The sequence below is a fragment of the Ilyonectria robusta genome (assembly GCF_021365365.1).
Source record: "Ilyonectria robusta strain PMI_751 chromosome Unknown BGZ61scaffold_1, whole genome shotgun sequence".
NCBI classification, from domain to species: Eukaryota; Fungi; Ascomycota; class Sordariomycetes; order Hypocreales; family Nectriaceae; genus Ilyonectria; species Ilyonectria robusta.
The window spans coordinates 4,110,678-4,131,221 of record NW_025764435.1 but is presented as its reverse complement, the minus strand read 5'-3'; the positions used below and the strand labels follow the sequence as shown (position 1 = coordinate 4,131,221).

At 55.6% G+C, this 20,544-nt stretch overlaps 4 protein-coding genes across 4 annotated transcripts; 3 read left to right on the top strand and 1 right to left on the bottom strand.

Moving 5' to 3' along the window:
• The first annotated feature begins 251 nt into the window (after positions 1-251).
• Positions 252-2,589, top strand: BGZ61DRAFT_502080 (uncharacterized protein). Its single transcript, XM_046251717.1, has 2 exons — positions 252-637; positions 697-2,589. Exons 1-2 carry the CDS (start codon positions 497-499, stop codon positions 2,344-2,346), a joined length of 1,791 nt encoding a protein of 596 aa, XP_046112883.1. The 5' UTR covers positions 252-496; the 3' UTR covers positions 2,347-2,589.
• A 1,591-nt stretch (positions 2,590-4,180) lies between these two features.
• Positions 4,181-5,167, top strand: BGZ61DRAFT_27826 (uncharacterized protein). The gene is made up of 3 exons (XM_046238423.1): positions 4,181-4,302; positions 4,356-4,843; positions 4,942-5,167. Exons 2-3 carry the CDS (start codon positions 4,428-4,430, stop codon positions 4,997-4,999), a joined length of 474 nt encoding a protein of 157 aa, XP_046112882.1. The 5' UTR covers positions 4,181-4,302; positions 4,356-4,427; the 3' UTR covers positions 5,000-5,167.
• BGZ61DRAFT_27796 (uncharacterized protein) lies at positions 5,091-6,162 on the bottom strand. The gene has a single exon (XM_046238419.1). The coding sequence runs from the start codon at positions 5,971-5,973 to the stop codon at positions 5,335-5,337; it is 639 nt and encodes a 212-aa protein (XP_046112881.1). The 5' UTR covers positions 5,974-6,162; the 3' UTR covers positions 5,091-5,334.
• Positions 6,163-15,312: 9,150 nt separating this feature from the next.
• On the top strand, positions 15,313-20,083 carry BGZ61DRAFT_489100 (uncharacterized protein; the record flags this gene model as incomplete). Its single annotated transcript, XM_046250172.1, has 4 exons — positions 15,313-15,506; positions 15,590-15,692; positions 15,767-18,619; positions 18,671-20,083. The coding sequence occupies 4 exons, from the start codon at positions 15,313-15,315 to the stop codon at positions 20,081-20,083; spliced, it is 4,563 nt and encodes a 1,520-aa protein (XP_046112880.1).
• Positions 20,084-20,544: the final 461 nt, after the last annotated feature.

Here is a 20,544-nt window from a genome sequence, read left to right as displayed (position 1 = left end):
TGGGGCTCGAGCTGAGCAGATCTGATACAGATGAATGAATTTGGCAAACGAGGACCGCCAATCAAGCAATAAAAAGGACGACATTTTACGAAACTCACGGCCTTTTCGAACATGCTACTTCACGAAAAGACATTTCCTGGGCCGATATATAGTAAATTATTCGATGTTACATAAACTTATCCTCTCGAATCTCGAAGAAGGGCCGACGTTCATGGTGGAGCCCACAAGCCACAGCGCCAAGAAACGCCTCGCGTGGCTGCCGTCTTCGTCATCCCTGCAGTCGCCCGCCCCAACCAATCAGAAAAGCTCCCGTCCGGAATATCTGGCCTCGAACCAACTCGTCACTCCGAAGAGCAGCACATCGCGACCCAAGCTGGACGATTGCCTACCTCTCCGCCTGTACCACTGAGGCGCATCCGCTCCAGCTCATATTTGGGCCACTTCTCTATCCGCCAGGACCAACGACTCGGGGACAAGGTCCCTCCGCGGCAACACCATGGCCCCCCCGCCGTTCCCTTGCGCGAGCATCGAGCTCGACTATCCGCTCTACGCCCTCGACTTCGACCAGGAGGATTCGAACCACTTGGTTGTCGGTGGTGGAGGCGGTGCTGGGCGATCCGGCGTTGGAAACAAGATTGTTCGTCGCCTCTCCCGGCCCCCTCATTCGCGAGCTTGTGCACTAACCTGCTTGCGCAGACGATTCTCGAGACGGCTTCCCAGCATGAGCTCCGCGTGGCCGGCGAGATCGACCTTTCCCGCGATGAAGACAGCGTCATGTCCCTCGCGATGGGCCCCCGCAAGGGCAAGACGTCGCACATCTACGCCGGCGTGAACTCCAGCCACGAGAGCATCGCCAAGGGCAAGAACGAGCATCTCCGCGCCCTCGGCATCGAGCAGTCCAAGGCGCGCGCCTCCGCCGGCACCAAGACGGCCGACTCCAAGATCACCGAGCTCTCGCGAACCGCGCTGTTCACCGACCCCGATGCCGATACCTACCAGCGCCTGCTGCGCATCGCGGGGCCAATGGGCGCTGCCGCCACGGCTATGGGCAAGCAGCCGCAGCTGGCCGTCTTCGAGACTGCCGGGGCAGCTGCGAAGCTCAAGGGCATCCTAGAGCTTCCCAGGGAGGCAGAGGATCTGGACATTGTGCAGACCGGGGACAACAGCTTCCAGGTCGCCTTCTGCCACAAGTACGAGCTGCATGTGATGGGCATCGGCAAGGAGGAGAGTGAGCCGAGGATGGTATTCACGATTCCCGATGATGACGCGCAGCGACCAGTTTTCCGATCCATTCGATATCTCTCGCCCAACTTCGTCCTCGCTGCTGCCAACCTCCCAAAGCGAAGCGGCGTCGTCCTGTTCGGGTTCCGATTACCCACCAAGGCCAACGACAACGCGCGTTTGGCAGTGACTGCCCGGATACCCAAGAAGGTCTCCGCCACGGCCCTGGCAGTCTCCAACCTCTCTCCCCCGGCATCTCCCACTGCGCCGGTCGGTCAGACGCAGTTTGTCGTCGCTGTTGCCGGCCATGACTCGTCCATCTCACTATACACGCTAGAGCACAGAACAAGCGGCTCCGTTGACCTTCTGACCAACCTCTGGCCTTTCCACACCCTCAAGGATGTCCACGGAAATGATAACATCACCGGCGTGGCCTTCTCGACCTTTGTCGCCCCCCAAACACACATTCGTCAACAGTTCATCAAGCTCGCCAGTATCTCCCTTCAGAAGACTGTCGCCGTGCACAGCATTCCCCTGCGCAAGCACATCGACAAGGCGACCAAGAACAAGAACGGCCCACCCCGTCCCGTCCGCTATGTCGTCGACATGAAGTCGCGCGGCCCCTCCTCCCGCGGACTCATCATTACCCTGTCCGTCTTCGCGCTCATCATCGCCATTGTCGGCCAGGGCATGCTTGAAGTCTTGGTCGGCCGGCCCCCGATCATCCACGCACACAAGTTCCTCCCCAGTTGGTACGGAACCCTACGAACCCCCAAGCATCAACCAGATTTTTTCCTCAGCCAGGAGTTCCTCTCCAAGCTGGGCGGCGGAGACATCAAGACTCAAGCCGGCGAAATGTTCGTGGTCTATGAGGGTAGTGAGACAGCTCCCGCCACTGGCGAGAATGGAGCCGAGGATAGCGTCAAGATTCAACTCGATGTCCACGACTCGGCTGTCCACGGTCCCGGCAAGACCTGGGATGATCTGGGTGCGGAGCAGAAGGAGGCGTGGAAAGCCCGTCTCAAGGATGCTGGCGCGTGGACACAGCACATGGGCGAGAATGTCTTCAAGGGCATCCTCTTTGGCGAGCTCGCAGGTGCAGTCGGCCGTGCGGTTGCTGGCTAGAGTTGGAGACACGCCATAGTATTCAAATCGGGCAGAGTAACATACCTTCCGGGAGGTGAAGCTGTATCAATATCTTGTGGAGTAGGAGTTTCGTGACGGGGATTGTCTTTTGGTTTTATTGTGGCTTCTGTAAACGATGTTGATGAACAAGTATGCGGCCAAGTAACATGTATGTAGATTGAAGAGAAGGCAATCTGGGCAAACACAACGTAATTGAATGTCAAATCAAGCATGAGTCGATGATTCAGGAGTCTATTAGCATTCAGATGAACTCAAGTAAGTGATATGCACCTTGTGTCTCTAGATGAATTTGTTTCAAAGACGGAAAACGAAAAGATGGATGGTGGCTCAGTTCATCAAAAGACCCCGTCTCAGTCCTTCATGGCTGTGCTCTAGATCGCTTTCACCTTACGTCCCTACTCTCGGCACACGGGCATTTCTTTCAACCAGTACATGGACATTGGAGAATTGTACACGTGGGGAGCGCTGTCTTCATCTTGGGCCAAGATGACAAAGTGTATCTCTTGAACTTGGAGTTGTCCATATCGGGCCATGTAGCTACCCTCGCTGCCGCTGGTTGGTCTAGAGGCCTTCCATTCGTGGATGTTCAAGTATTCATCATTACACGTCTTGTCGGAGAAGGTCGGGGGCTCGCAACCATTGCACTCAGTTCCCTGGGATAATTTGCCATGTAACGTTGAGTCATGGGGGTGCTGTGAGTTGCAGGGCAGGGGGGAGTAGTCTATTTTGTAGTCTAATTAAGGTCACTGGCTCAAAAGGAACCATGCTCGTTGCAGAGCAACCAGGGTGGCAGTTTTCAAGAACTGGTCAGGGATGATACGGTGTCCAAAGAGACAATCGACACATATGTAGTCAGTATAGCTCTGTCAATATCCTCGGATATATGGAGTGGACCAATAAATCACTATGAACACCAGAACATCTCATAACCTCGGTTAATAGGTCTGGCGCGCTTTGAACCTTTGACCCGATCCTCTCCTTACAGCTGATATACGGGGGTAGTGTTGTGTTTCTCGGCCAGTCTCAATAACGCCTTACTTCAACACTTTACCCCCGTGTCTCGACTGATGTTCTGGTCGGTTGAGCCTCTTCATATCTGTCCTTTCATTCCACTTACAATCTGTTACTTTCTAAATCACGTTCTCCATTGTTCTCTACAGACAATCATTTGCTCAGTACGTGTCGCTTGGGCAGGTCATTATCTGGGGAAGCGTGGACAGTCCTCATGGAGCTGTTAATATGGGCCTAGCGAGTCGACTGTATCTGTGAGATATCCAGGATATGGGGAAAGATGTTGACATTCACATAAGACTTGGTTTCGGGCAATATCGATTCAAGCATGGGGTCTTCTTGCTCGAGTCCTCTGTCATTCAAGCTGCCCACTCAAGGAAGAGTCTAGGTTTCTTAATAAATGGCATTTGGGCAAGCTCGGGACAGTAATTTCACCAATGATGTATGCTACGATCAGCTACGGGATTGAACTAGTATCGGTGAATATATATCCTCACAAGGTCACACATCATCATCCAAGAGAAGTACGGCAACAAGTCAGAAGACGAATGGTTCTGGAGCTCTTTGGAGGTGTCGCCTCGCAGTGTATCCCCATCGGTGTCGTATGACAATAGGCCGACCGGCGGTGTCATATTGCCAGATCACCAATGAGTCAATGTGCCTGAACGGAACGTCTTCAGCCATGAGAGCCCGATACATAAAAGCCAGGGAAGCCCAACCACGCTACCGAAATATGATCTCGAACTCAGCAGAACAGTGGGAATAACGCTTGATGGAGAGAGATCCGGGCGGAGTCCATCCATAAGCGCTCAAATTCTTGCTCAAACGATGACTTCAATATGTTGGTGAATCACATGGTGAACTCTGTTCAAGCATCATTCAGCCACGGCGGCAGCCTCTGTCACACCGTCATCTCCACTAACAGTAACGTCGTTGCCGGGTGCCGATGTCACAGCAGCTGACAACTACAATTATAGGGTTACGCTCATGAATCCAATGCTGCCTGTCACCGAAATAACAGCAGTCGATGACTACACGGTTCATAGCTCATGGATTCGACACTGTCTGTCGCCGACAAGAGGCGCCGGATGACAAGCCTCCCAACCTCCACCATCTCCCTTCTCCACATGGCTTGCTGCAAGTTTCACCTCTGCGCCGCTAATTTGGTAGGGCAATTGGGCGCTAGAACCGACAGATGGCGGATGAAAGACAGTCCCCGTCGACAATGGCTTTATTCTTCAGGCTCCAGGGATAGGCGCCGAAGCAAGGATTCTGCTAGATCCTTGATGTGGCGATTGACGGATTTGCTTTTGCATAGTAGACGCCCGTTCATATCTGCCAGCCTTATGATAATCAGCCCTTTCTTAGCCATGCGCAGACGTGGGGAAACGCGAAGCCATGCCACGGGCATGCTAATAATACCATCTCGGGTTCACGAGTTAACACTCGAGGAGGCAAGCTTGCGGTGAGTATGATGCCCCGGACCTCCGTAGCTCGACGGAGAAAATTCGATACATCACATCAGGCCCTCGCTCACAACTTGCGGTGGGCTATGTCTTGCAGATCCTGGTCGGCGAAATCATCATTCCTCGCCACAGTCAGTGCCATCTGCGAGTGTTGATCGGCGTGGTGCGGCACCACCGGTCCTCATCAGTGCGCCCGCCATGGCGTCGTCCCACGGGGAAGAAGGCATAGCGCATTGTGCTAAAGCCCGTAATTGTCAGGATTGCTCTCTGCTCAGCCCTCCCAAAGCCCCGTCCTGCTGAATGTTTTGACGTCTGGGTCCCTTGTCCAGGACACGCCAGGACTGGGTACATTTTACGGAGGACGAAGCAATGGCTGGGGAAACACAGGCTGTGCCAGCGTCTACCGAAGAGGCGTCCAATCGCGACGGACGGAGCCAAGCCGGCCCTGCAGTGGAGGCCCGACCAACACGAGAAATGCGGTGCAGTTTCTTCAGGAACAAGAATAGCACCAAAGGCATCTGGAGGTCTCGATGGGGGCTCGCAGGAAATCGAGCCCAGAAAGGGGCCAACACGGGTACGCGGAGGCCATACGCATCTTGACGGTCCGGCGGCGACGCGGCATGGAGAACATAATTAGCATTGGCCGCCGAGTTTTAACACGTCCATCGCCCAGCAAGATTGGGTTCGCCTTGAATCGCTCCGAAAGGGCCAAAGGCGCCAGGCATTTGCCAGGCCAGTCCCTGTCGCGGGGCCCGGTTTTTGGTCCCGACGAAGGGGACACCCTTGTTTGTTTTTGCTGCTCTGACGGACAGCAGAGCAGGCAATGGCGACGGGTCATTTGTGGAGAGACGGAGTGCTGTGAAATTGACAGCGGGAAATGGCCGATATTTTGTAAGGCGTGGAACGGTGAACGGGTGACGGGTGGCGAAAGAGAGACACTCATATAAGTCCCCGCCGAGATGGGCGTGGGAGTGAACCTACACCAGAACACCATAGACGTCTCATTCAACCAAGCCGCGACCCATCCTCCCTCCGTAATGGGACACGCACGCAGCACGCTTGTGCCCCATGTACCGCAGCACGTAGTACGCCTTCTAGTCCTCGACCCCCTGTCTCCCGTGAGATGCATCCATCAGCCGGGGCGTAATTACAAAGCGCCGTCCGTTTCAAGCGCCGCCGTCAAGTGCTACACAACAAATCGAGTGACGATGCAATGACAGCCTCTCCTCCCTTTCCACCTCCTCTTGTGGTCGGGTCGCCAGAGACGCGAGTGAAACCGGAAGACGCTCATGAAACGGCGTTCGTTGCCCCATCTCCCACATGGCAACTGCCCTCGTGGTGCCAGAGGAGCACGATGGAGGGTGGGAAATCAGGGCCAGCGGTATCAACGCAGAGAGAGGCCGAACGTAAACTATCGCATAAATACATGTCGGGCATCTCTTGGTTTGAGAATGTAACTTATCTCTGGCTAACGTATGCACTTCTGTTGTTTGGTAAGAAATGATTAATTACCATCTCACTATAGTGGACACAACGCGTAGTGGCATCGCACTGGTATGATGGGTCATCTTATCAACCTGCCTCACAATCTGACAAATTGTTCGCCTGTAGTCGAGGAAATGACTAGGTCGTCGTGATTTACACATCACCAGAACCACACTAACATGCTTTACCCACGCATCGTCCCCCCAGGTCCCCAAGACGAGAAAGGAAACCGAGCTGGGACATGGACCTAGAATATCGTATAGGGTAGTCATGCTGCTGCTGGAAACGCCCAACTTTCTGGGAGGGCGATCAGAATTGAAGGAAAGAAAAGCCAGCACGACAAGGCAGCTCAGTCAGGCCCGGAAAGTTTCCTGGTGCCCCGTAAATCAGTTCGCCTCACTCGTCAGAGACAAACCTCCACCTCACGGCCCCGCGAGAGACTCGTGATCCAGTGGGTTGGTCCGAAGCTGGCTTTTGTCCATCATGCATCTCACCGTGTCCCTGCAGCGAGGCACACGACCCCTCCCACCCGCTCCTCAAAAGAGTGCCGTAAACCGCATAAAAAGAAATAACTCGAAGAGATCAACCCGTCCCTTCCGCTCCCGTGTATGATGGCGCCCGATGGGACAGAGATCGAGGACTGGGGCGCGCGAGAGGGTGCCATTGTGCACGGGACGGGTGTAACCCTTGTACCTGCAGGGGCGAGACACAGAGACGAAGGACGGGGAACAAGTAAGAGCTGGAGAACGGGCAAAAAAGAGGGCTACTACATTAGCACGGATAGCAAAAGGAACAGTTCTGGTGCTCGGGCTGGGGAGATGATGAGTTGCGTAACCACGCCGGCAGGTTGGCGTACCCCAGAATGGTCGTGTGGCTGGGTGGATCGGGGGTTTGTGATGGGATGGAATGGGATGAGATTGGGTTCGAGAGAAGGAAACCCCGAATATGATGACTAGGAGTAATTCGCGTTGGATTGCCTTTGTTCATATGTGCGGCATCACCGCGACCCAAGGTGCTGTGTAAGCCCTCGACGACAGCGATGGCGTCGTCCGTAATCTTGAGTCGAGGACAGCACTGTCGTGACATCCATGCCAAGAGGGGCCTGTCAGATCGCATCGCAGTCTGCCATTCTCAGCCACGAGCTCACCGAGAACATCCATGCCACTGAGCCTGATCGCTTCATCCCACCCCTGCGGGAGCTAGCGGCGCAGCTGGTTGAGGAGGGAAACAGGGGAGACAAGGAGTGACCAACCCTGGTCAAGCCGATAGAGTGAGGCGCTGGGGGAGCAGCCGGGGGTACCGTACATTACTACTGCGAGAGTAGCGTATTTCACCAAATCGAACTGCACTGGGCGGTAGTGACGGTGAGCATCTTGGCCGTCAAGAAAGCGCAAGATTTCGTTGTTTCCCGCTAAGTTTGAGATGGTGAAAAGATGTTCCCGCGGCATGATCGACACCCTGGACAGGGAAGGCCAATCCGAGTCAGGGGGGGTCGGAGGATGCGGTATGAACTGGGATGGAGATGGGGACGGACATGGTGGTAACACAGACTGACGCGCCGAGGCGCACGTTCTTACCCTGGTCGTCCAACTTCCAAGACGGCGGGGAGGAGAGATGAGCGACGCAGGAGTTGAAGGGAGGAAACTTTACGCTATCCGCCCTTCGTAAGTATTCAGCCCCAACCCCAAGTGCTCCAGGTACTTGAAGAACGACTTCGTGCAACCATCACCATCATGCTTCTGTCCGGTCGTTCGCTCTGGCGCGCCAGTTTGCTCGTGCGCGCAGTGGGTCAACCTCACCCGCCGACTTTTGAAACGTGCCCTCGTGGCCCCAGAAAGGCGGACGGTAGCCCTACGGACACTCGGTTGCCTGGTGTCGCCGTGGTGTGGTTGTGGTTTGCAATGTGCCTGAGTGGTTTGCTTCATAATCATCGTGTTGCCTGGACATAGGACGTCCTTGGTCCTGCCCTGGCCGCAGCGATGTCATTGAAGTATCGTGGGCTCTTGGGGAATCTAATCGGTGGCCCTGTTTCCATTTCAAAAGCAAGGAGTCTCGACCTGCCCTGGGTAGCAAGGGGAGCTAGCGCAACGCTGTGGCAAGTCTAGCCGGCAGACCGGCCAGGGAGTTGAGCTGCTCATTGCAGGAAATCAGGGTCCCCTGGATGGGCTGCACAGGGGCTTTTTTTTTTTCGTTTGCGCCATGTTCAACCTGAGTCCCAAACTCGAAGGCGGCGTCGATCCACCTCTGCCCCAAAATGTACGAATGCATCTGTAGTCGGTCATAATAATCTCATCCAGACTTTGGCACGACACACACAGAGTTCCCATGTGGTATAGTATCCACGTTCCGTAGTGGCAGGCCAAATGTCAAAGCAAACACCGTTACACAGAAACAAGGCAGGGGTGCATTTGATTTCGGCCGCTTCGATCCATTGCATTCATACACCTCTCCCTCACCTCGCAGGTGACCTGTGGGGAAAAGAAGTAAACACTGGATGGCTGAGCGATGCAAGCCAGCAAAACAGGCCGACTTCGCCGCATTCCAAAAGTGGCATAAGGTGCAGAAATGGAAGCAGTTGTAAGCTCAGGCGAGGTTAAAGTGTCGGGGAGGATGGACCTGCGGAGGGCCTGGAGAAGAGATAGCGTGTTTTTGGCTGGAAAGCGAACCGGGCGACGTTGACGCTAAGCCCGTTACGAAAAAAGCCTTCCAAACTAAGAAGCCCATGCTTCCACGAAACGCCCCTCAAATCATTGTCCAGGTGGTAAGAAACCTTACTCGGAGACCGGAGAGGAGCCCAGAACCCATGAGCCTGGGATCCCCGAGTTCACTGGCCGAGAACCGTGGGATGCAGCCTCGTTGGAACAATAACCGCCGCGTCCATTTCCGGGGTTTGCGATGAAGACCTGGGGTTCCAAGGGTCCTCTCCCAAAGCCTGCACTGTGGTTGGCTTCTTCTTGGTTGATGGGTCGGTGGCTGCAGCAGGCAAGACATCAGGCCGGAGTCTGTACCCATCCCTCTATTCTGCACCTTTTCATGTCTGGCCTGTAGGCAATAGACCTGCCGTCCCGGTCTCAAAGTCTGTGTGGTTGCTTGTACCCGTCTGACGGCCGCCACTCAACAACCCTGCACATCAAGCGGTCACCACCGCTGGCCACCCTCCTGAGGCCCGGAGACGGGAGGACACCGTCAGACCAGGGTATGCTTCTGTTGTAAGTCAGTCATCCGGCCAGCAGCGGGCCAAGTGCGTGGGAACCATCGAACCGTGAACAACGCAACAAAAAGTCGCCAACGAGCGGGGAATCCTGGCAGCAAGAGAACCGATAATCTAAGATTTTGCCTAGCCGTCTTCTCGTCCGCCCGACTCCCCCTCCAAAGCAAACAATGGATGACTTTGCTGGAACTTGGGCATGGTTTCTTGAGTGGTGGAGAGAGGGGGCATGCAGGCAAGCGGGAAAGATACCAGCACAATGCTTAATACTCCGCTTCATCCGCCACTATATTCAGCAACTTCAACGAGTAGCCCCGACGTTGGGCTTTGTATTCAAGAAGCCATCTTGCGTGTAACGCTGTGGGGCGTAAGACGACCGCTCAAGGGAGTCGAATTGAGACGTGGGCTGCGTGAAGATGGCGAAGAATGACACCTTGAAGCTGAGCGATGGTGTTGGTAGCCAGCCTACTGTCACGCTCTCATGGGTGGGCAGATGGCCACCGCATACCTAGGTACGTATTCAGAAATCAGTCATACAGTAGTACCTAGGCCGGCTGCCAATCGTGAATGAGACGGAAGGGATGGATAAACGAGATCGCATCTCCACATCTGTCGAAGATAGCACCGGCTACTGTGGTAGCTGTCGGGGAAAAGTCCGACTCCTCGTTGGCCGAAAGTTGCAGTGAGTGTCTTGTTGGTAATGGAGAAGAAGACGTGAGTCTGTCTGGGGACCAAGGTGATTCGAGCATGCGCGTATTTTGACGGACCACTAATGGTTCATGACGGGTCTAGACCAGGTGGCCACACCCGTCTTGGCTGACTGGGGGCTTGTTGATGGCGGTGCGAGTAGTCTGATTAGGGAGGGCGAGTCGTGTACATGCGGTAGTCGTAAGTAGGTGCTAGTTGTTCGTGCGATGGCTGTTGTACCCGGGATTTAGGGGACCACATTCGAGGTTGAATGAAATACCGCGATCCCGTGCCTGTAACATCTTTACGATTGCGTTTCCACCTCCGCCCGAGCCAATGCATCACCAGGCACACATCGCGACCTGAAAGGGAGGGCGGCCGACGATTGCCCTTTTCGTCGCCTGGTCGATTGTAGGAATTGTATTAGATTGGATCCTTAATCAACCTTCCTCCAATGGACCAGAGTATGGCCTATTGGGCCTCCCAATAGTACCGGCCCCAAGACGAAGAAGCTGCTAATGCGGCGGCAAACATTGGCACTAAGCCTGGCTAGGCCGACGACAGTGACGGCATTGAGAGGATGGACATCTTGGAAGTTGGGAACCAAGTGGGCTGGACCCTCTCCTGCAAGGCGCAAGGGCAACTGCAGTGCCAAAGCTAGGTATCTACTCAGAGAACCGTCGCTTACGAAGGGGGAGGATCCGAATCAGCAAGCGAAGTTGCAGCCCGAAGTTGCAGCGCGAAGCACTGGCATTCCATGGCACGACGTAGTCTTCCAATGCCATTTCGAAAAGCGCAGATCAACGTCTGGTCGGCCTGCAAGAACCCATGGTTTGCTGAGTCGGGAGGCAATGTCTCGCTGGCAAGTGGATTTTGACAGAACCAGTCGACAGGGCCAGTCGGCATGCGTGTGAGGACATGCGTGTGTGTGTGCGTGTGTGTGTCTGGTCTAGACAGGGGTCATCCCAGATTGGCGTCTGGCAGGGGTGGGGCGATGAAGCCAGCCCGGTAGCGCCGCCCAAGACGGGAGACGTGGGAGACGTGGGAGTGGAGGTTCTTTGAACTTGGAGGGGGAAACAAGACGACGGACGGGTGCGGTGGAGCTCGGGTCCAATCTCTCGACGGCCCGTTGTTCGTTCGATTTGATGGCCATGCCATACCATGCCATGCGTTGCGTGCCCTCATTATCGTGGACCTCTTCACTGCGAATGCTGCGAATGCTGCTCGTTGTAGGCTGCCGAACATCTGAGTTTGGAGGTCCGAGTGACGATGACCAGGTGCTGCGACTATGACGATGCGAACATTCTCTAGTTCTTCCTCCCGGTTCTTCGGTGTGAGAGAGCCGCAGGGTTGGTGAGCCGGAGTGTGGGTTTATAGGTCAGTCCGCGCCTCGAGGTGAGGTACAACTGCAGAGGGCGTGAGAGAGCGTGAGAGAGCGTGAGAGAGAACCAGGTGCGTCACGATGGCCCAACTGAAGCGTCTTGTGCCTCGTGCCTCGTGGCTCCTTCCTTGGTTGTTCCTGCCCTGACATGGTACATGCGGACCGCACCCTTCGACTTCGTCTGGAAGCTGGAGGAAGGTACAGTACCACGGCCACCCCACGCCGGCCTCTCCGCCTCCCGCCTTCCTCCACTTCATTCAAAGCGGTCTACGTAGTACGTGCTGTGTGGTAGGTGGTAGGTACCTACCTACTCCTGGTGCCGTTGGGTGCTCACATCTACAAGCCGCCTGTCTTAAATACCAACGCTAGGAACTCATCAATCGCCATGTCGCCGATGATGCTGGAGGATGCGCGATGCGGCGTTGGGTCCTGTGCGGATGTTCTTTTGCCGCCCCGAATGAGGGTTTGATGCAGACGCATGGAGAAAACATGAATCGAGGGATGGATGATCAACGCAACGTCTTGCATTTGCGCCCTGCTGTACAAGTACGTACACATTCGCACGCCCTCACCCGCCTTGCCCTCGTTTTACGCACTTTGCACTCGAGCCTAGTTCGCCGATTCTGGCTCAGGCTGTGTTCCTCACTCGCCCTTTTCCTGTCCTGGTCGCCGTGTTTCTGCCACCGGTCGACAAAAACGATTCTCCCACACTGCCCGTTGGTGCAGGTCGTGTCTCGTGGGAATAGGGCGGTGGGATGGTTCAGACGGGACGGTCAATGGGCGCATCGCATGGCGCTCGTACAGATAGATGAGGCAGGCCGTTCTACCAAGCGAGCGGCCCGTACTTTGAGACCTGCACGAGTACCTACCAGGCCCAGGTACGCAGCACTCGACGCAAGTACTTGAATGTGGCGGGCAAAAGAGGCGGGCGAGACAAGTCATCATCTGAGGTTATGATCCACGAGCCACCACTCACCAGTGCCCACCACCCCCATTGACATCCACCCACCGCCGCTGTGCGTGTGTAGTACCGGTACCGCGACTACCACTAGCACCACCACCCACACTCTGCTCTGCGCCCAGTGGCATCCGTCATACGCACATGCTGCTGGGGGTAAGGGTACCCTACATTGCGAATGGTGAATGGCGCGATATGGGATTCCTCTGGGGTATTGCCTAAGTCAAGTCATCGTCTAAGACGAGTCAGTCTGGGAGAGCCAGAGGGAGACTGAGCCAGCGAATGCAAGTGGGAGAGTGAGACGGTGCTGATGCGCTGCCGCGGTACCTACTACGTGAGGTACCTGGTAGCTCAGAGCCTTGGATCATCGCAGAGGTACCTTTCGTCGATTGTTAGTGTGCCTGGGTGAGACGGGGGACAGGGATCATGAGCCCGACCAGGACCAGGGATTCACCACCAGGACCCCGTGGATCCATCCAACTGCCCTGCCCTGTCCCGAATCCAAGTCCAATCCAGCTCTGTCCAGTTTCTCGTCGACTCTCGTTGAGTCTCGTCGAGTCCCTGGCCCAGGGCTTCCCTCGGCTGGGCCAATGATGCCCTCTCATTCTGGTCCTGTCTCTCCTTCATGTGTCGCCAGTGCCTGAGGTGGGTGTGGCACTCCCGCCCAAACTACAACCCACTCTCCAGTTTCTGCTGGCGTCTGATGTTCGGTGTCTGGTCTCCCTCGCACTCACACTCAGGTTTAGCTCTCACCTTCTCTCGTCTCGTTTCTCGCCCGTCACGATTCCGTTCGAACATGGCCTACTGAGCACTGTATCTGAGCGCCTTGGCTCGCACATCCTACTGTAACGAATTGTTAGTTGATGTCGTCTTGTCCTTTCTCTACAGCCTTCTCTGATTTCCCTGCGGATTTGGTCCTTCTTTGCCCACTCTCTCCCCCCCGCTACGCACCATACGTTGCCTTCGCCTCTCCATCCATCCCCCCCCTCTGCATCCATCCAATTCTCGTCGCTGGTAGGTACCCCTTTGGCTATCCATACCCCGAATCAACGCACACCTGATCCATCGCTCCCTTCCCCGTCGGACGTGCACTTGCCACTGCTGCGCTGCGTTGCATGCACTGGCCATACTGTCGTTTCAGGCTTCACCCGGCCCAGCTGGCAGCGAGGATCAATCCAACGCGGCTCTGCTTCGATGCCTCCCCATCGGCGGGAGACATGCCTTACACAGTTGGTGCAATGCTGTAGCGTCCGCTTCAGGGCGATCCACTGTCTCTCGGTCCCTCGCCCACACACCTGTAGAAGTCCACCAGCCAGCACCCGAACCTTAATGGGGAAAGGGTCTGCCCCAAAAACATCCCGCCCGCCCTGTTAAGACTCGGAGGTAGGTACCTTGGAAGTGCATGGTACCTCGCCGTTGCTTGAGCGCTTGGAGTCAATGGTGGCAGGAGTGGAGCGCGCAGCTGGCTAATGGGGAGCTCGCGCAGCGCTGCCAGCATGCTGCCCAGCGCCCTGTCGACCATATCAGGACCCCCTCCACCATGTACACTCTGTACCCACCTACTTCTGGGTACCTTGCTACCCACCTGGACTGGCGTCTTGCCTCTGCTGGGCTGGGCTGGGCTGGGCTGCTGGGCTACTGCTAGGCTCCCTCTCTACTGGGTGTCCTTGGATTCGATCTCTCTTCCATCTTGCTCGTCACATTGCCTCGCGCCTTGTCCTTCCTCGCTCTCTCTGTCTCCCTCCCTCACTCTCTCTCTCACACTCTCTCTATCCCTCCTTTCCCTCTCCACTCAGTCTCTCAGGCTCATCACTTCTCCTTCTTGGTCGCCGCCTTTTCTTTTCTTTTCCGTTCGCGCAGCTCATCAAAGCGCAGTTTTGTGCTGGGACCTCCTGCATCCGCCGCTCCTACTGCCCAGCTCGGCAGTCGTCCCTGGCCCTGGGCTCCACGAAATTCCGCGCCTGCTGCTCCGACTGGGGGGGCCTGTCGCTGCGAAATCCCACACAACACCACCTCGACCCCCAGCGCTTGCGACCTTTTCACCTCCCGTCCACATCAACACCGCTTGGCCTGAGACCAGCGACTCAACTCGCCCCGACTCGATCGATCGAGACGACCGACCATCACGACGACCGCCACGAGCCACGACGCGGACCCCGCCGCCTGTCCCGACCCTTCTTCTTGATCGTGATTCACCCGTCGGCACCCTCGCCGCTCGTTCTGCTGCTGCTCCATCGTGCCAAACCTGGACAGTCGTTAATATTACACGATCCACAGCTCATCCGCAACTTCGGACACTTCACCACCTCCCCTTGGCCTTCTCTCTGTTCCTTTACGACCCGACAACTTGCCCTCGTCGTTTCGGACTGGGCTCTCTTGTTCTGTGGTATTTTCCCCTCCTGTCGCCGCTCGTCCCACGCGACGCCTCTCACCCTCCACTGCCGCCTCATTACACAAACGACCGGCTTTTTATGGAACGCCCTGCGAGTCACCGCTAGGCAGCTCACAGCCTGTCGACGGCTATCTGCCTTATAGTAAAAAAGGCAACACCCAAGTCTTTGGTTCCACCATCCTTTGTTCGCACCGTCCTTTCTTAACTCCGGTTCGACCGTGGTGCCCCGACCATTGTTCGCCGCACCTTTGTCTGCAGCTACCGCTCTCGCCGTTCGATTCCAACACGCTCCCCCAACGTGTCGACCGACCACACACCCTTTAACCTGGGCTTTGTCCCATCCTCCCACCAGCGGCCATGGCGGCCAACATGCAGCATATGGCTGGGGCCGGCCAAATGATGCCGCAGCAGCAGCAGATGCGCAAGCCCAACAGCAACCAGCTGCAACAGATCGTCTACCAGAACCTGGTCCAACACACACAACCCTTTACCGGCATCTGCTGGCAGGCCAACATCCCTATCGGTGATCGTATGGGAAAGACGATGAACCTGTACGTTTTACTTCCGCTTCTTTTCGCCGCCCTCGCAACGGGCGATGTGAATCCTCACAGTGATTCTGGCTAACGGATAATAGCATCTCCAATATTGCTCTTGCTATGAATGGAGTCGACTCCATGAAGGCAGCTGAGTTTGGTTGCAGCTTCGAGCGAGAGATGTTCCACAAGTCTCCCACAAAGGTATGCCCCATCCACCCTGTTGGCCTTTTCTTTGCTGGCCTATTATTTTTATCCTGTACTGACCCCCATCCCAGGAAGCTTATGACCAAGAAATGACGAATAAGATTATGGACTTCTACAAGAAACGTCAAGCCAACGAGCCGAACCTCCAGAACGCCATCAACGCCAACGCGCAAGTGCAGGCACAAGCACAAGCACAAGCTCAAGCCATGATGAATATGCAGGCACAGATGGGTCGCGGCATGGGCCAAGGTCCTCAGCAGGGCTTCCAGCCTATGCAACACCCCATGCAAGGCGCCCCGATGGCTCAACAACAGCAGATGGGTATGGGAATGGGTATGGGCATGGGAGTGGGAATGCCAAACCAGGCTGGTCGCGGGATGGGCCCTAACCAACAGATGATGGGTATGCCTGGCAACCAGGCTCGGCCACAACAACAATATCCCAATGAGCTGTCACGACTGTCACCTCAGGACAAGAGCAAGGTCGCGGAGCTGGCTGCCAGGATGATGAGCAACGCTTCAGAACAAGCAAAAGCCAATACTCGGATCCAACTGCAACAGAGGCTTCCGCCACAGCAGCTGGCCGAATTCCAGGCTCAAGGCAAAGATCCCCTCTTGTGGTTCTACCAAAACCAGGCTTTCCAGGTTCTTAAGGCGAACATGGGTCGGATGGGGCCTGGAAACCCCAACACTGCACAGGCAGCTTTGATGCAGCAACAGCAAAGCCAGCAATCCCTACAGAGGCAACAGCAACAACAGCAGCAACAGCAGCAGCAGCAGCAGCAATCCCAGCAACAGCAGCAGCCGGGAATGATGAATGGGGCGCAAAATGGGAGCGACTTCACACAGTTCACTCCCAACATGGAGAGCATCAAGGATCAACAGATGACTGGTCTCATGGCTCAGCAAGCCGGTCAGATGGTTGTCCCTGCAAGCGCCGGGCCCAATCGTAACCCTACTCCTCAACCCATGGGTCAGAACATGTCCAACCAAGGAGGTCCCAACCAGCCTCCTCGTCCAGCTCAGCAGCAGCCTCAGTCTCAACCTCAGCCTCAACAACAAATCAACCTCCAACAGATGAAGATGAACCAGACGGCGCAACAGTCCCAAGCACAACTTCAGGCGCAGGCACAGATCAAGCAAATGCAAGGCCAGCCTGGGATGAACGGCAACATGCCGCCTGCCCAGAGCCCAGCCATGAACACGTTGAACACACCGGTATCTCGACCGCCGAATAATATGAACCCCATGGGCAACCAGGGTATGGGTCAGGGTACGGCCCAGTTTGGAGACCAACGCTTCAACCAAGGGAGCCAGCGACCAAACAGCCAAGCCTTTCAGAATATGCTTCAAAATCTGACCCAAGAACAGAGATCGGCGGTTAGTGGAATGCCCCCGGAGAAGCTGGACGAGGTGATGCGAAGGTGGCAAACCCAACGCCAGGGTCAGATGGCTATGAATGGAGGCCAGACGCCAGGGCAGATGCAGAATCGAACTCCAGGTCAAATGGGCCAGATGAATATGGCTGGACAGATGACTCCTCAACCCGGAGCTCCTGGTAATGCAGGTCAACAAATGCAGGTTCCGAGGGTGCCTCAAAACCCCCAGGCTATCGCTATGATGGACTCGATGGATTTGCCCCCTCAGGTTCTCGCACAACTGGGTCAAGTACCTCCTGAGGTGAAGAAATGGGGAGCATTGAAGATGTGGCTTGGCCAGAACAATGTCGCTCAGCATGTTCGCAACCAGCTTTCAACCATTCAACAAAAACAGTTCCAGCTTTTGCTCCAGAAGCGAAACTTCATCTCACCTCAGCAACAGCAGCAAGCACAGCAACAAGCACAACAGCAACAGGCGCAGCAGCAACAAGCGCAGCAGCAACAACAGGCTCAGCAGCAGCAACAGACCCAGCCTCCCCAGCAGCCGCCCCAGCAGGTTCAGAATCCGAATATGAACCCTGGTATGCAGACTCCTGGTGGCCCAGTACCTAACGCCCAGCAGGGTATGCAGAGACCGGTGCCAAATATTCCGGCTCACGTCCTCCAAGTCACTCCTCAAGAGCTCATGCATGTTCGAAACCAAAGACCCAACCTGGCAAATGTGCCCGACGAGCAGCTGCGGATGATGGTGATGCAAATGAAGAGGCAGAGCTGGATAACGCAACAGCAAATGCGAGGCCAGCAAGCCCAAGGTCGCGTACAAGGTCAGGGTCAACAAGGCGGACAGAACCCTATGCCAGTTCCTCAAGCTCCGATGCAGCTTCAACAACCGCCCCAGCAGCAACCTGCGCAGCCAATCCAGACTCCTCAACCGCAGAACATGCAGGTACCTAACGCTATGGGCCAGAACGCTGTCATGCAAACTGGCGCTCAGAAGCAACCTAACACCACGCCGACCCCAGAGCAGATGCGAGCTGCCCGACCTGCCAACAACCGGGCTCAGCCACCGAATCCCTCTCCAGCGCCAGCCCCTAAGAATCTGAAGCGTCCCAGCACTGACGAGAACGCCGAGATTACCGAGAATGTCAAGCCTGCCGCCCCAGCTCGACCGCCGTCCCAGCCTAATCAACAACAGCAGCAGCCGAAGGCCTTCCCTAACTTGACGCCGCAACAGATTGCCCAGCTCAACCCTGAGCACCGAGCTAAATACGAGCAATATGTCAAGATGCAAATGGCGAACAGGGCTGCGGCTGGCGGTAACCAGGCAGATAGCAACTTGGCTCGTCTCAAGGCGATTGGCCAAGAGGAGCAGAGGGGATCATCGCAAGAGGTCATGGTAGACATCCACATGAACCCCCAAGAGCACAGCGATACGGCAGCCAAGCTCCAGCGAATCGTGGTGGACATGGGAAAGATTGGCCGTGGATTGAGCAAGTGGTACGCAATCACGCGCGATGATCAACGCGCCAAAATGTTTTTCAGAACAGTAAGCCTCGGATAATATTCCCTACTGGGTGACATTAACTGACTTTCATAGCGATGGCGCATTATGAAGCAATTTGCAGATGGAGAGAAGATGAATGTGTTGAAGGACACGTTCAGCATTCGGGCTGCTGAGATTGACCAGGCCCGAGCGATGCTTGAGAGCATGGCCAAGGACCTTGCCGCTAGTGTTTACGGGCGCGGAATGATGAAGTCGAATAGCCAGCAGGCTACTCCTCAGAACCAGAATACCCAGCTCGCCCAGCAGCAGCAGGCGCAACAGCAGGCACAACTCCAGCAGCAGGCACAACAGCAACAGGCACAGCAACAGGCCCAAGGCAACCCGCCTGCTCCTCTCAACGCCGCCAACCTGGAAAAGAATACTCAAGCTTTGACCAAGGCAAACCAGAAGGCAGCTGGCAAGGGAAACCAGACTCCCGTTGCTCCCACCACTGCCCAGCCACCTTTCCAATTTGGAGCTTCGTCCCCTCACGGCAACCCCAGCTACGTGGGCAAACCCAAAGACATGAACCTCCAGATTCCGGCGCGCAAAAAGCAGAAGGTGACTGGACAGACCCCACAAGGCGCCACCCCATCGCCGCAAATTAGCAAAAAGTCATCGCCCGAGATGAGGAGAGCTTCGGAGTCTCAAGCCCCACCGAAGCCCCTCTTTGTTTGCAATGAGCCCGACTGTGACATGTCAACCGCTGGATTCGCATCGGAGCAAGCCCTCCAAGCACATATCCAAGAGGAACATACGAAGCCAAAGGAGGACCCGATGAAGTTTGTTCAGGAGAGCCTTGCACTATCTTTGGGGTTGGAGCCTGATGGGACTCTGAAGAAGCAGAAGCTACAAGAGCCAGCGCCTGCGATGAGCGTGACCAACTCGAAGCCAGGCCAGACACCTGCAACCCTTGGAGCTACACCCATTTCGGCTGATGTGAAGCTACCTGGTGGCAACATGGGCAAGCCTCAAGACGGAAAGGGTGGTATCAAAAGCGAGACGACGCTGAAACTAGCGGATGCGAAGCCGCTCGAGACTGTGCCCGCGGTCGACCCTTGGTCCAACTCAACCATTGACCCTCAAAGTTTGATGAGCAACCTGGGCCTGGAGAACGGCGGGTTCCGGAACGTCATCGGCGATCTGAATGTATATCGGTCGTTGACGCCAAACGATACGCCTGAGTCGAGCAAAGACAGTGGATCTAGCGAACCGAACAGCGACATCTCAGAGGGCGTTAGTCTCGAGATTGACTTCGGCTGGCATGAAATGGGTGGTAGAGATCTTCTCCTGGACATGAACAGCGCAAGCCTCAGTGGAACCTTGGGCTCGATGGATGGGGTTGACATCGATACTTCGTTGTTGATAGACTCTTCGTCCGGTCCACCACCTGACTGGGACGACTACCACGTTGATTTCAACAAGCCATTTGAGCTTGATACCAGCTTTTATTCCATGGAGGCATGAGAGAATATTGCGCCTCTACATGAAAGGAGAGAGCAAGAACGTTTAGGTTGGTGAGTGATGCGGGACCTGTAATTGGACGAGGTTGGGGTGTCCCGGGATATATACCCAAGTGTGACGACATGATTCGGATTTTTGGGCATGGAACTTCTGCGCAGGGTTTGTGTAGGGAACAAGGCAGGGCGGTTTTGAATGGACATCTGGAAAGGAGAGGAAAATGGAGAAGGGAAGATAGGACACCAAAAACACCGAAGCACGGCCGTTGTCCTCTGATCTGCTGCGGCGGGCTGAGGTATACGATGAGGTTTTGGAGGGCGTGAGACTATATTTTGTTTTGGGAGTTTGTTGAAGGATGGCGGCCAATGCTGCACCTGATGACGGTCTTATGTGGCCAACTGATTTTGCCAGTTTGTTGTTGTTTTTAGCGTTTCCTGCTGTCTTGTGGACATTTTTTAGATGCTTTC